This window comes from Oncorhynchus masou, chromosome 13, assembly GCF_036934945.1.
Source record: "Oncorhynchus masou masou isolate Uvic2021 chromosome 13, UVic_Omas_1.1, whole genome shotgun sequence".
Classification (NCBI taxonomy): Eukaryota; Metazoa; Chordata; class Actinopteri; order Salmoniformes; family Salmonidae; genus Oncorhynchus; species Oncorhynchus masou.
Window position 1 is genome coordinate 9,150,122 of NC_088224.1, and position 15,559 is coordinate 9,165,680.

The following is a 15,559-nucleotide window of genomic DNA, read 5'->3' on the forward strand; positions in this document are numbered from 1 at the left end:
AGCGACAGAGGACTTGTTAGGAGTAACGACAGAGGACTTGTTAGGAGTAACGACAGAGGACTTGCTACGAGTAACGACAGAGGACTTGTTAGGAGTAACGACAGAGGACTTGTTAGGAGTAACGACAGAGGACTTGTTAGGAGTAACGACAGAGGACTTGTTAGGAGTAACGACAGAGGACTTGTTAGGAGTAACGACAGAGGACTTGTTAGGAATAACGACAGAGGACTTGTTTGGAGTAACGACAGAGGACTTGTTAGGAGTAACGACAGAGGACTTGTTAGGAGTAACGACAGAGGACTTGCTAGGAGTAACGACAGAGGACTTGTTAGGAATAACGACAGAGGACTTGCTAGGAGTAACGACAGAGGACTTGTTAGGAATAACGACAGAGGACTTGCTACGAGTAACGACAGAGGACCTGTTTGGAGTAGCGACAGAGGACTTGTTAGGAGTAACGACAGAGGACTTGTTTGGAGTAGCGACATCTATTAGAACACTAAATCATGGTGGTGGAAGGACATTACTGCCACAGAATTGATCATCTTGTTCTGGGCTGTAAAAACAACAGGGAGAGAGAGAGAGAGGAGGGTGAGGAGAGTAGAGGATGTCTTGCTGCAGTGGAAATATGCTCTTGGCAATCTGCCCTGTAGTGGGGGCTCTCCCACTCTAAAATTTTACTTAGCATGATTAAAAAGTAATGACGTATTACAAAAGCTCACTGTCTCTCCCACTATTTATGTCTTCTCTCTCTCCCACTATTTGTCTTCTCTCTCTCTCTCCCACTATTTATGTCTTCTCTCTCTCTCCCACTATTTATGTCTTCTCTTGCTCTCTCTCCCACTATTTGTCTTCTCTCTCTCTCCCACTATTTGTCTTCTCTCGCTCTCTCTCTCTCTCTCTCTCTCTCTCTCTCTCTCTCTCTCTCTCTCTCTCTCTCTCTCCCACTATTTGTCTTCTCTCGTTCTCTCTCCCACTGTATTTGTCTTCTCTCTCTCTCTCTCTCTCTCTCTCTCCCTCTATTTATGTCTTCTCTTGCTCTCTCTCTCTCCCACTATTTGTCTTTTCTCTCTCTCTCTCCCACTATTTATGTCTTCTCTCTCTCTCCCACTATTTATGTCTTCTCTCTCTCTCCCACTATTTATGTCTTCTCTCTCTCTCTCTCCCGCTATTTGTCTTCTCTCTCTCTCTCTCTCCCACTATTTATGTCTTCTCTTACTCTCTCTCTCTCCCACTATTTATGTCTTCTCTTGCTCTCTCTCTCCCACTATTTATGTCTTCTCTTGCTCTCTCTCTCTCCCACTATTTATGTCTTCTCTTGCTCTCTCTCTCTCCCACTATTTATCTTCTCTCTCTCTCCCACTATTTGTCTTCTCTCGCTCTCTCTCCCACTATTTGTCTTCTCTCGCTCTCTCTCCCACTATTTATGTCTTCTCTCTCTCTCTCTCCCACTATTTATGTCTTCTCTCTCTCTCTCCCACTATTTATGTCTTCTCTTGCTCTCTCTCTCTCCCACTATTTGTCTTCTCTCTCTCTCCCACTATTTGTCTTCTCTTGCTCTCTCTCTCTCCCACTATTTATGTCTTCTCTCTCTCTCTCTCTCTCTCTCTCTCTCTCTCTCTCTCTCTCTCTCCCACTATTTGTCTTCTCTCGTTCTCTCTCCCACTGTATTTGTCTTCTCTCTCTCTCTCTCTCTCTCTCTCCCTCTATTTACGTCTTCTCTTGCTCTCTCTCTCTCCCTCTATTTATGTCTTCTCTTGCTCTCTCTCTCTCCCACTATTTGTCTTCTCTTGCTCTCTCTCCCACTATTTGTCTTCTCTCTCTCTCTCTCCCACTATTTGTCTTCTCTTGCTCTCTCTCTCTCCCACTATTTATGTCTTCTCTTGCTCTCTCTCTCTCCCACTATTTATGTCTTCTCTCTCTCCAACTATTTGTCTTCTCTCTCTCGCTCTCTCTCCCACTATTTGTCTTCTCTCGCTCTCTCTCCCACTATTTGTCTTCTCTCTTTCTCTCCCACTATTTATGTCTTCTCTTGCTCTCTCTCTCTCCCACTATTTGTCTTCTCTTGCTCTCTCTCTCCCACTATTTGTCTTCTCTTGCTCTCTCTCTCTCCCACTATTTGTCTTCTCTTGCTCTCTCTCTCTCCCACTATTTGTCTTCTCTCTCTCTCCCACTATTTGTCTTCTCTCTCTCTCCCACTATTTGTCTTCTCTTGCTCTCTCTCTCTCCCACTATTTATGTCTTCTCTTGCTCTCTCTCAAATTCAATTCAGGGGGCTTTATTGGCATGGGAAACATGTTTACATTGCCGAAGCAAGTTGAGTAAATAATAAACAAAAGTGAAATAAACAGAATATGAACAGCAAACATTACACTCCAAAAGAATCAAGACATTTCAAATGTCATATTATGTATATATACAGTGTTGTAACGATGTGCAAATAGTTATTAAAGTACAAAAGGGAAAATAAATAAACATAAATATGGGTTGTATTTACAATGGTGTTTGTTCTTCACTGGTTGCCCTTTTCTTGTGGCAACAGGTCACAAATCTTGCTGCTGTGATGGAACACTGTGGTATTTTACCCAGTAGATATGGGAGTTTATCAAAATTGGATTTGTTTTCGAATTCTTTGTGGATCTGTGTAATCTGAGGGAATTATGTGTCTCTAATATGGTCATACAATTGGCAGGAGGTTAGGAAGTGCAGTTCAGTGTCCACCTCATTTTGTGGGCAGTGTGCACATAGCCTGTCTTCTCTTGAGGCTACCGTAGGCAGACATGGCTCTATCTCAGCAAGGCTACTGAGTCTGTACATAGTCAAAGCTTTCCTTAAGTTTGGGTCAGTCACAGTGGTCAGGTATTCTGCCAATGTCTACTCTCTGTTTAGGGCCAAATAGCATCCTAGTTTGCTCTGTTTTTTTGTTGATACTTTCCAATGTAGCTTTTTGTTTTCTCATTATTTGATTGGGTCTAATTGTGCTGCTGTCCTGGGGCTCTGTGGGGTGTGTTTGTGTTTGTGAACAGAGCCCCAGGACCAGCTTGCTTAGGGGACTCTTCTCCAGGTTCATCTCGCTGTAGGTGATGGCTTTGTTATGGAAGGTTTGGGAATCGCTTCCTTTTAGGTGGTTGTAGAATTTAATGGCTCTGTTCTTGGTTTTTATAATTAGCGGGTATCGGCCTAATTCTGCTCATTATTTGGTGTTTTACGTTGTACACTGAGGATATTTTGGCAGAATTTTGGTGTTTGTCCCATTTTGTGAATTCTTGGTTGGTGAGCGGACCCCAGACCTAACAACCATAAAGGGCAATGGGCTCTATGACTGATTCAAGTATTTTTAGCCAGATTCTAATTGGCATGATGAATTATATGTTCATTTTGAGGCCATAGAAGGCCTTTCTTGCCTTGTCTCTCGGATCGTTCACAGCTTTGTGGAAGTTGTGCAGAAGGTCTAGGTGCTGCTGTAGGCCCTCCTTGGTTGGTGACAGAAGCACCAGATCATCAGAAAACAGTAGACATTTGACTTCAGATTCTCGTAGGGTGAGGCCGGGTGCTGCAGACTATTCTAGTTCCCTCGCCAATTCGTTGATATATATGTTGAAGAGATTGGGGCTTAAGCTGCATCCCTGTCTCACCCTACAACCTTGTGTTTGTGTGTTTTTTTCCTCCAATTTTAAACCACACATTTGTTCTCCCCCCTCCTCAGAGGCTCCAAGAGAAAGTGGAGGAGGGCAACCTTGATCCCCGTGAGAGCATGGTCGCCATGGAAGCGCAGGTCAGTCAGTTGCCCACCGCCGTCCCTCGACCCCCCTCCTCTCAGTCATTTGTTCCGTCTGAGTGGGGCATGTTCATTGACTTCCTCTGTGCTCTCTCTCTGACTGTGTCCCGAATGGCACCCTGTTCCACATGACCAAAGCCCTAAAGTAGTGTGCTGAATAAGGGACTTAAGGGTGCCATTTTGGGATACACAGCCCCTGACTCCTGTCTCTCTGTCCCCTATGGCGTCCAGAGGAAAGACTTCCCTAAGGGGATCCCAGAGTGTGGTACTGACGCGCTCCGCTTCGCACTCTGCTCTTACAAGGCCCAGGGTGAGTGACTCTGCTCTTACAAGGCCCGGGGTGAGTGACTCTGCTCTTACAAGGCCCGGGGTGAGTGACTCTGCTCTTACAAGGCCCGGGGTGAATCACTCTGCTCTTACAAGGCCCAGGGTGAGTGACTCTGCTCTTACAAGGCCCAGGGTGAGTGACTCTGCTCTTACAAGGCCCAGTGTGAGTGACTCTGCTCTTACAAGGCCCAGTGTGAGTGACTCTGCTCTTACAAGGCCCAGGGTGAGTGACTCTGCTCTTACAAGGCCCAGGGTGAGTGACTCTGCTCTTACAAGGCCCAGGGTGAGTGACTCTGCTCTTACAAGGCCCGGGGTGAGTGACTCTGCTCATACAAGGCCCAGGGTGAGTGACTCTGCTCTTACAAGGCCCGGGGTGAGTGACTCTGCTCTTACAAGGCCCGGGGTGAGTGACTCTGCTCTTACAAGGCCCGGGGTGAATCACTCTGCTCTTACAAGGCCCAGGGTGAGTGACTCTGCTCTTACAAGGCCCAGGGTGAGTGACTCTGCTCTTACAAGGCCCGGGGTGAGTGACTCTGCTCTTACAAGGCCCAGGGTGAGTGACTGCTCTTACAAGGCCCAGGGTGAATGACTCTGCTCTTACAAGGCCCAGGGTGAGTGACTCTGCTCTTACAAGGCCCAGGGTGAGTGACTCTGCTCTTACAAGGCCCAGGGTGAGTGACTCCCTGAGTCTCCCTCACGTCAGGTGTTTTATCTGAGGAAAGAGGTCTATTTGTCAAACTCCAGGTCTCTTTGTAGTTTTTTTTCTTGAGAATAGCCGAGGTCGTCTTCCAAAGTCCTGACAACAAATAACAACAGTTTGTTTCCATAGCAACAATTTCACTGTCTCTCTCTCTCTCTGTCCGTCCATCAGGTGAGGACATCAGTCTATCCGTGTCCCAGGTGCTGAGCTGTAGACACTTCTGTAACAAGATGTGGCAGACAGTGAGATTCACGCTGGGTGTCCTGGAGGACCGAGGGGCTGAACTGGGAACAGTGGAACAGGTAATGGGTTAGATTTATACCGTAGCGGAACACCAACAGACATGACAATATTATATCGCTGTTGCTGTCACATTAATGTCACTGGGAGACTAAAGTGAAAATGTGACTGTGGAAGTTAAGATTCTCTCTGTAATAATCACTGATTTTTCCAGTCATTTATATTCCTTAATTCCTGTTTGTTATAAACTAGGTTTCCATCCATTGGTTGAGGGGCATAAAGATGGCAGCCATCTTAACACAAATTCCTCGTTTTGCTCGTTCTCTCCGTATCGTTCATTTCTCTCCGTTACTCTTCTTTTTTTTTGTCGGGTCATTAACATGATCCCTTATTTTTAGCTTCCAGATGCCAGGCAATTAGAAGAAGAATAAAAAAACGAAACTGTAGATTTTTTTGATTGGCACATTGAACCATGTCGCATGCCATAGTTTAAACAGTCAATGGGTAGTGCTTTTAAACAATTACGTCATATCTTTTAATTCTGACATTTGTATGCACTTTCACCATTGGCCGACGGATTTTCATGCATATATATTCTAAAATCCGCATAAAAACAGTACATATCTTCCCAGCAGAGATTTTTTTATTTTTTTTTAAACCTTTATTTAACTAGGCAAGTCAGTTAAGAACAAATTCTCATTTTCAATGACGGCCTAGGAACAGTGGGTTAACTGCCTGTTCAGGGGCAGAACGACAGATTTGTACCTTGTCAGCTTGGGGGTTTGAACTTGCATCCTTCCGGTTACTAGTCTAACGCTCTAACCACTAGGCTACCCTGCCTCCCCATTAAATGAACTGGTTGCAGATAACAGGATGTGATGACGGAGAGCACATACATTCCCATGTAACGAATAAAGAAAATACAAGTTAAATGGCTTTCCATCTCATTTATAACCCTTCTGATCATTTTGTTCCAAAACAAATGGCTCACTCTGGTCTCGGTACGTGTTCTCTAGCCAACAGCTCACAGATACAGGCTACCTACACGAAGACATTATTACGGACAAAAGAGAAAGATGACTTCTATTGTCAAAAGGCAGGCAAGCATCGACTCATCGTAACTTATTTCATCTGTAGCCTCGTCAACTGCATGGTTTCCCGAGTCGTAGTGGGAGGACAACACAACATATCGTTGTGTGACTACAAGTTTACTTTGATGTGATGGTTATGATATCAATATTTGCGCATAAAGGAATTTCCACCGCCATTTCCTTCATTTTATAGATGCAAAAAGATCCCACGTTGTTTAGCGTATTTTGTTTTGTTGACATTTGAAAAGTTTACTGACACATGTTCTGTTTCCATCAGGCCTGTTGTGACATTTTCTATCAGACATTTTTACTAGCATAAAAAGGTGGGATGGAAACCTGGTAATAGCTGGAAATATATATTGTAAATATGACTCTCTCTCCCTCTCTCTCCTTCCCTCCGTCTCTATCTCTCTCTCTGTCTCTTTCCCTCTCTCTCTCTCCCGCTGTCTCTCTCTCCCTCTCTCTCATTCCCTCTCTTTCTCTCCCTTCCTCTCTCTCTCTCTGTCTCTTTCCCTCTCTCTCTCTCCCCCTCTCTCTCTCCCGCTGTCTCTCTCTCTCTTTCCCTCTCTCTCCTTCCCTCTGTCTCTCCCTCTCTCTCATTCCCTCTCTTTCTCTCCCTTCCTCTATCTCTCTCTCTTTCCCTCTCTCTCTCTCCCCCTCTCTCTCTCCCGCTGTCTCTCTCCCTCTCTCTCTTTCCCTCTCTCTCTCCCCCTCTCTCTCTCCCGCTGTCTCTCTCCCTCTCTCTCTCCCTCCCTCTGTCTCTCCCTCTCTCTCCTTCCCACTCTTTCTCTCCCTTCCTCTATCTCTCTTTCTGTCCAGACCTCTCCTCTGAACAGTATGGACCAGTGGGTTTGTTCTCGGCTCTATAGCACGGTGCTCCAGTGTGAGCAGGGCTTTGAGAGATATGAACTCCACTCTGTTACCGCTGCCCTGCACTCCTTCTGGCTGCACAGCCTCTGTGACATCTACCTGGTGAGGAGAATCTGTCATGGACTGTAGTTTAGTAACGGACATCAAGGACTGAGGAGAAACTCTCTGTCTTCTCTCTAACTGTGTCTTCCCCTGATCTCTACAACTCTTTCTATCTAACTTCCTCTCTCTCTCTCTGTCTCTCTCTCTCTCTCTGTCTCTCTCTCTCTCTCTCTCGCTCTCTCTGTGTGTGGTGTAGGAGTGCATCAAGCCAGTGCTGAGCCAGGACTCTGGCGCCGGGGCGTTGGGTCTGATCGACACAGTGCACACTGGGAGAGGTAGCCAGAGAGAGAAGCAGGTGGTCAGGGCTGTTCTCTACCACTGTGTGTCTGTCTCTCTGGCCCTCCTCTCTCCCTTCATGCCCTTCCTCACTGAGGAGCTGTGGCAGAGGCTCTACCTTCTCAGGGGAGAGGGTGGTGATAGCGCCGGAGCTAGCTTGTGTCTACAGCCATACCCACAGTCTTCACAACTGGTAAGAGAGTAGTAGGGGGGAAAGAGGTGTCCTAGTCAGTTGCACAACTGAAATGTAAACTCAGCAAAAAAAGAAACGTCCTCACTGTCAACTGGGTTTTATTTTCAGCAAACTGAACATAAGATTCAATAACTGAGACATAAACTGAACAAGTTCCACAGACATGTGACTAACAGAAATGGAATAATGTGTCCCTGAACAAAGGGGGGGTCAAAATCAAAAGTAACAGTCAGTATCTGGTGTGGCCACCAGCTGCATTAAGTACTGCAGTGCATCTCCTCCTCATAGACTGCACCAGATTTGCCAGTTCTTGCTACTTTTCCACCAAGGCACCTGCAAGTTCCCGGACATTGCTGGGGGGGAATGGCCCGAGCCCTCACCCTTCGATCCAACAGGTCCCAGACGTGCTCAATGGGATTGAGATCCAGGCTCTTCCCTGGCCATGGCAGAACACTGACATTCCTGTCTTGCAGGAAATCACACACAGAACGAGCAGTACGGCTGGTGGCGTTGTCATGCTGGAGGGTCATGTCAGGATGAGCCTGCAGGAAGGGTACCACATGAGGGAGGAGGATGTCTTCCCTGTAACGCACAGCGTTGAGACTGCCTGCAATGACAACAAGCTCAGTCCGATGATGCTGTGACACACTGCGCCAGATCATGACGGACCCTCCACCTCCAAATCGATCCCGCTCCAGAGTACAGGCCTCAGTGTAGCGCTCATTCCTTCGACGACCATCACCCCTGGTGAGACAAAACCGCGATGTGTCAGTGAAGAGCACTTTTTTTCCAGTCCTGTCTGGTCCAGCGACAGAGAGGACTGGTGAGGACCTGCCTTACAACAGGCCTACAAGCCCTCAGTCCAGCCTCTCGCAGCCTATTGCGGACAGTCTGAGCACTGATGGAGGGATTGTGCGTCCCTGGTGTAACACGGGCAGTTGTTGCCATTCTTTACCTGTTCGGCAGGTGTGATGTTCAGATGTACCGATCCTGTGCAGGTGTTGTTACAAGTGGTCTGCCACTGCGAGGATGATCAGCTGTCCATCCTGTCTCCCTTTAGCGCTGTCTTAGGCGTCTCACAGTACGGACATTGCAATTTATTGCCCTGGCCACATCTGCAGTCCTCATGCCTCCTTGCAGCATGCCTAAGGCACGTTCACGCAGATGAGCAGGGACCCTGGGCATCTTTCTTTTGGTGTTTTTCAGAGTCAGTAGAAAGGTCTCTTTAGTGTCCTAAGTTGTCATAACTGTGACCTTAATTGCCTACCGTCTGTAAGCTGTTAGTGTCTTAACGACCGTTCCACAGGTGCATGTTCACTAATTGTTTATGGTTCATTGAACCAGCATGGGAAACGTGTTTAAACCCTTTAAAATGAAGATCTGTGAAGTTATTTGGATTTTTTACGAATTATCTTAGAAAGACAGAGTCCTGAAAAAGGGACGTTTCTTTTTTTGCTGAGTTTATGTAGATACTAATATATACACATGCGCACACACCCACACACACTCACTTTATACCCATTTATGTCCATACTGGTGTGGGGTTTATAGCACTTGTATAACTATAAAACTACTGACTAGAAAGCTGAATGAAATCCTATTGGCTATAGAGCTGTGAGGATCATTACACTTATGAGGCTTGGACACTTAGAAAAAAAGTTGCTATTTAGAACCTAAAATGGTTCTTTGGGCTGTCCCCATAGGAGAACCTTTTGAAGAACCCAATTTTGTGTACAGGTAGAACCCTTTTGGATTCCATGTAGAACCCTTTGTGTAAAGGGTTCTACCTGGAACAAAAAAAGGTTCTATTATGGGGACAGCCGGAGAACCATCTTAGGTTCTAAATAGCACGTTTTTTTCTAGGAGTGTACTATGGTAATGTCATTAGTGCTGAGAAACTAATGGTCACATCTGTGGTTTTGGTTTCTCTTCTTCCTTGGTTTGTTTTTTTACCTCTCTCTCGCTCCCATCTATCTCGCTCCCTCTTGTTATTTCTGCTCAACTTCCTGCCAGGCACACTGGCACTTCCCCCAGGAGGAAGCAGACTTCACTCTGGTCCAGGAAGTGGTGAGAGTAGCCAGGTCCCTCAGGGCCCAGTGTGGCATGACCAAGGAGAAGCCTGACAGTACGTCACAGTCACATCAATGTCACAACTGAACTCAACTGGATAGAGAAATGTTGTCTATTGGCCTGGTATTGGATAAGTTGTTGTCTCACAGATTTAGTAGTCGACCACACAGAGATTTGACAGGTGAACTGTAACGGTGCTTCAATGTGACCATTGCATGGCCTACGTGGTTATATAAGCCGAGGTGTAAACTCCAGAGATCCTGATCGAAATCTGATCTATGATATGTAGCATCCCTCTGAAAAACTCATTCTGCCTTGTTCCACTGGATGTCAGAAGGTGAATTCACCAATTTGTAAGTCGCTCTGGATAAGAGCGTCTGCTAAATGACTTAAATGTAAATGTAATGTAAATGTGAACGTTATAATTATCATGTAAACAGTGTTCTCTCTCTCTCTCTCTCTCCGTCTGAGCATCACAGTGGACTGTATGTGTTAGTTCTAGATGAACCAGTGTATTCACCCTGGCTGGGCCATTTCATTCCGACTGTACGTCATAACAGTGTCATCAACATGACAAAGCCTTCTACACATAAATGATTATGTTTCCTATCTGTTCTCGTGAAGGCTGGACAAAAAAACCTGATCTAAATATATGTTTACGATATGGACCATCTTTCTGCCAGGCTATTTCATGGCATGATTCTTTTTTGGAATGTATATGAATATCATAATAATGATTATTATTATTTATAATCATGTATACTAATAAATCGCATTTCCTCTGTGTTCCAGTGTGGGCTGTGTGTTCGCCCAGCCAAGCCCAGATCCTGGTCCACTTTGGCCCTGCTGTACGGACCCTGGGCCGAATCACCAAGCTCCACCTCCACTGTCCTCAGGGGGCCGGCTCCCTGTCCTTCCCGTCGGCTCCCCCTCCCCCTAAAGGCAGTGCTGTGGGTGTGGTCGACCACTCCTGTCAGTTACACCTCAATGTTCAGGTAATCATTCGGCTTCAGTGTAATCTCACAGATTTCTAGAAATGGTGGATTGTAATATGGTGCTGAGTTGTTTGCCTTCTTCCAGGGCGGTGTGAATGTGAGCAAACTTAGTCTCCAGCTCTCCCAACGCAGAGAGAAGCTCCTGTCTAAACTGGAACAGTCCCTCTCTCGAACCCGTGTGCCAAACTACTTACAGAAGGTTCCAGAGCGAGTGAGGATAGAGACAGAGAACAGAGTAAGATATAAAAACTGGGAAGTGTGTGCATGAAATGTGGCAAGGGTGTGTGTTTTGTGAGATAAAACGGGCCGATGACAGAATTCCTCACACACTCACTTTATTTTATTATTTATTTTACCTTTATTTAACTAGGCAAGTCAGTTAAGAACAAATTCTTATTTTCAATGACGGCCTAGGAACAGTGGGTTAACTGCCTGTTCAGGGGCAGAACGACAGATGTACCTTGTCAGCTCGGGGGTACTTGCAACCTTCCGGTTACTAGTCCAACACTCTAACCACTAGGCTACACTTGCCACAGTCCCCTGTGACCAACACAACAGAATGAGCTATATGGCATGTTGGGAGATCTCCCTGGACGATGGGACTTTTAACTCTCATAGTTTGCTCGTGTTATTGATCCTTGTCTTTGTAATCATTGCTGATGTTTGTGATGATAAAGTACTACTGACTCTAGTTTATTTATTTATTTATTTAACCTTTTTATTTAACCAGGTAGGAAAGTTCAGAACAAGTTCTCATTTTACAATTGCGACCTGGCCAAGATAAAGCAAAGCAGTTCGACACATACAATAACACAGAGTTACACATGGAGTAAAACAAACATACAGTCAATAATACAGTATAAACAAGTCTATATACGATGTGAGCAAATGAGGTGAGATAAGGGAGGTAAAGAAAGAAAAAAAAAGGCCATTTTGGCGAAGTAAATACAATATAGTAAGTAAAACACTAGAATGGGAGATTTTCAGTGGAAGAATGTGCAAAGTAGAAATAAAAATAATGAGTTGACGGACCTCTCAATATTAAATAGATTTACCATTTTAATTCAGGCATGGAAATCACGAATTCGGTAGCCTAGCAATACATTTTTAGTATGCGTAGTATTGGGACATTAGATAGTCCAGTATTTGCATACCATAGAAAAATAAACATGTGCACGATCTCACAATAACAACCTTTTTGTATTTGTCACGTGAGCAACCTTGCTTTCATCCTGTGATCAAATGGTGTTGATGTAAACTGGAGCAAAATGGCCGACATACCAGCATGTCTACTGTTTACATCCAAAATGGCATCCTATCACCTCATAAGGCTCTGCTCAAAAGTAGTGCACTATATAGGAAATAGGGTGCCATTTGGGATGTAAACCATTTGATGAAGATGTTCTTGAAAGAGACTTTGCTTTTGTATTTCTGTTAAATGATCTGCCTTCATTCCCTCCCCCACAATGGAATGTATCTGTTTAGATCTCAGCTTTGGAGCAGGAGCTGAGGAACATGGAGGAGCAGCTGTCAGCACTACAGGGACCTCCAAAACACAACTCTGGTCAAAAGTAGTGTACTATGTAGGGTTCCCACAGTCAAAGTTAAATAAATTTTTTTTAAAAAAGAACATTTTTTGTTTTCATTCATTTTTTTAAAATTGGGGTTAGGAATAAGGTTAGCAGTGTGGTTAAGTTTAAAATCAGATTTTAAGAAGATACATTTTAGAACTAGGCGTGGTTAACTAGTGATGATCACTGTGAGGAATAGGACCCTGGTCCAAAGTAGTGCACAACGTAGGGAATAGGGTGCCATTTGAAACACAATCACATGGACATGGACAACTTGACTGTCTACAGTGTCTGTCTGCAGGGATTCAACTCTGGATCGGACATGGATTATATCAATCATGGACTACCAGGTTTTCTTCCATTGAACACCAAGAACTGCAGGCCCTGGAATAATTACAGTGGTCACCCTACCCCTAACTACAGTGGTCACCCTACCCCTAACTACAGTGGTCACCCTACCCCTAACTACAGTGGTCACCCTACCCCTAACTACAGTGGTCACCCTACCCCTAACGACAGTGGTCACCCTACCCCTAACGACAGTGGTGACCCTTGCTTGGAGTCAAGCCATATAGGCATGAATGTAAAACAATACATTATTCAAATAATACCACTTGTCTGTCATCAAAAAACAGCATACTCTATCCCAGGGTTCCCCAGCCGAATTTGGCCCGCTGGTGATTTTTTTTTGGCCCCCCCAGATTCCAAGCAAAAGTGTTTAAATGTTGTTGTTTTTTTGTTTTTTTTACATAAAAGGCTATAAAACATTTACATTTACATTTAAGTCATTTAGCAGACGCTCTTATCCAAAGCGACTTACAAATTGAAAAAAACACCAGAACATCAGCTCCAAGTTATATTAATTTTGGAAATGTGTTAAAGTATTCCCACGTATAACAGAGATGTTATCAAATACAAATGTAAGCAAAGGTTTGACATGATTGTTTTAGTCAAATATTACACAGAACAAAAAGAATGTATGCAACATGTAGTGTACCAACAAAGTGTTGGTTTCATGAACTGAAATAAAATATCCCTGAAATTTTCCATATGTACAGAAAGCTTATTTCTTTAGAATTTCGTGCACAAATTTGTTTACATCCCTGTTAGTGAGCATTTCTCCTTTGCCAAGATAATCCATCCATCTGACAGCTGTGGCATATCAAGAAGCTGATGAAACATTATGATCATTATACAGGTGCACCTTGTGCTGGGGACAATAAAAGCCCACTCTAAAATGTGCAGTTTTGTCACAACACAATGCCACAGATGTCTCACATTTTGACGGATCGTACAATTGGCATGCTGACTGCAGGAATGTCCACCAGAGCTGTTGCCAGATAATTTAATGTTCCTTTCTCTACCAGAAGCTCCGTCCAACATCGTTTTAAAGAATTTGGCAGTACGTCCAACCGGCCTCACAACCGCAGACCACGTGTAACCACGCCAGCCCAGGACCTCCACATCCGGCTTCTTCACTTGCGGGATCGTCTGAGACCAGCCACTCGGACAGCTGATGAAACTGTGGGTTTGCGCAACTGAATTTCCTAGTTCCGACTAGCACGTGAACGCGGGATCTCATGGCGTGGACGAGATTGGTCGACAGTCTGCTGGGAGGAGCGTTGTACGTTACTCCATACATTTTCCACAGAGATTCTTATCTCCTTTTCTAAAATCTCCGTCAAAGCTCCTTTGAATTCAATTAAATTCAAAGTGCTTTATTGACATGTGAAACATATGTTTACATTGCCAAAGCTGTATCTGTCTGTTTCCCAATTTCACTAGTTGCACAGTCAAAATTTGACGTATAGTAAACATTCATGAAAACAAAAAATGTGCCTTTTGGTCTTCATTTAAGGTTAGGGTAAGGCATAAACTAGCAGTGTGGTGGAGGTTAGGTTATAGTCCCCTTGTCTTAAGGGTAAAAAAATTATCCACCTTCACTAGACCCCCAAAATAAAGCAGCTTAAAATCACATATTAAGAAGATCAATAGTCGAAATGGGTGGGGTTTATGACTAGCAACGTTTTTTTTTAGAATATATACTATGGACAATTGAGCTAGATGGTACAATAGCATATTACACAAGGACCTTAAGGGACATACATACACTTATAATTCTATTCTGTGGGCAGTTTTGGCAACTCCGTTGACAGTTTCTGAACTCAAGAGGCACAACATCGCGAGACTTCCGGAAATGTTTGCGAAACAGGGTTTGAGAAGAGAACAATTCTTTCTTAGTTAATTTTCTCGAAATCTAAAGGCATAACCTATAGATTCAAGCCAATGTCTTAAGTAGTTGGACATGTTATTACTCCAACTTCGTGAAAGTGTCACAGGTTTTAATTTCCGTCAAAAACAACTATCTCGAATGCGTGGCTTTGGTTTGACGGCATGCACAGTTTCGGCCTGAGACGACCTTCAGACCCTGCTGTGTTTGTACGCATGAGCTCAGCGAGATAATTTCGTGTGTGATAGGCAGAAACTGCTTCTCCAATAGAAATCCCCCATCTTCGAACTGTACTGTCAAGGATTTGTATAACTAAACCAAGATAGATCACAGCTTGTCGTTTCCAAAGGGAACAGATGAGTCATAGTGGGCAGATCAAGCAAGGCAGAGCGAGCGAGATCCAAATGTCCCGTTCTAGAAAATATCTGCATATTTCCATGAGAAAACACTCCTGAAATTCGCGTGTGCAATATTTCAATTCGTCTTTGAACTCCTAAACAACGCGCTTTTAAAAAACTTTGACAAAGGCGGAAGTTTACAAATCTTAGTCCACTATATGCATAACAGATTCTAGTTTGGGAAACAGAACTGTATTGAGATCAAATGTTTCATCGTTGAGAAAATTTTGCAGAATGTAGGACAGAATCCAACTTCTCCGACTGGGCGCCAGTTGGCTTCCTCTCACTACCATATTTGGCAGTGAGTGGAAACGCCAAACGGATGCTTCATATTTATACATCTAGTGAAATCTGTCTCGTTGTTCTGTGGTACTGTCTTTGGCCTACTTGCTTGCTGACCATAGTCACAACAGGGGTGTATTCATTACGCCAATGACGTTACAAAACGTTCCGTCTGTTGAAAAATGTTCAAAGTGAAAACATTTTCCAACTATAAAAAGGTAGGTCTCTCCCCGTTTTACTTTCTTGCTGTTTGGTTCTTAAACGGTAAACGGTTTCCGTTGCAAGACGTAATGAATACACCCCAGATAGCAGAAAAATTGCCAATTTCGCGGGAGCGCCACCGCCCTTATGACGGTTGTCATGGCACTTTGTTGCTAGGGAAAATTGTACAGGGGACGAGGATGAAAGCGGAAGTTAGAAAGGATAAAGCTTTTAG

General features: G+C 44.3%; 1 protein-coding gene across 1 annotated transcript in view; it reads left to right on the forward strand.

Moving 5' to 3' along the window:
- vars2 (valyl-tRNA synthetase 2, mitochondrial) overlaps positions 1 to 12,255 on the forward strand; it is a 31,507-nt gene extending 19,252 nt beyond the window's left edge. The window contains exons 22-30 of the mRNA XM_064982885.1: positions 3,707 to 3,775; positions 4,010 to 4,088; positions 4,977 to 5,107; positions 6,956 to 7,108; positions 7,305 to 7,577; positions 9,591 to 9,702; positions 10,440 to 10,642; positions 10,728 to 10,877; positions 12,128 to 12,255. Of these exons, the coding sequence (XP_064838957.1) occupies positions 3,707 to 3,775; positions 4,010 to 4,088; positions 4,977 to 5,107; positions 6,956 to 7,108; positions 7,305 to 7,577; positions 9,591 to 9,702; positions 10,440 to 10,642; positions 10,728 to 10,877; positions 12,128 to 12,217 (1,260 nt within the window). The 3' untranslated portion in view covers positions 12,218 to 12,255. The remainder of the gene's footprint in view (positions 1 to 3,706; positions 3,776 to 4,009; positions 4,089 to 4,976; positions 5,108 to 6,955; positions 7,109 to 7,304; positions 7,578 to 9,590; positions 9,703 to 10,439; positions 10,643 to 10,727; positions 10,878 to 12,127) is intronic.
- Positions 12,256 to 15,559: the final 3,304 nt, after the last annotated feature.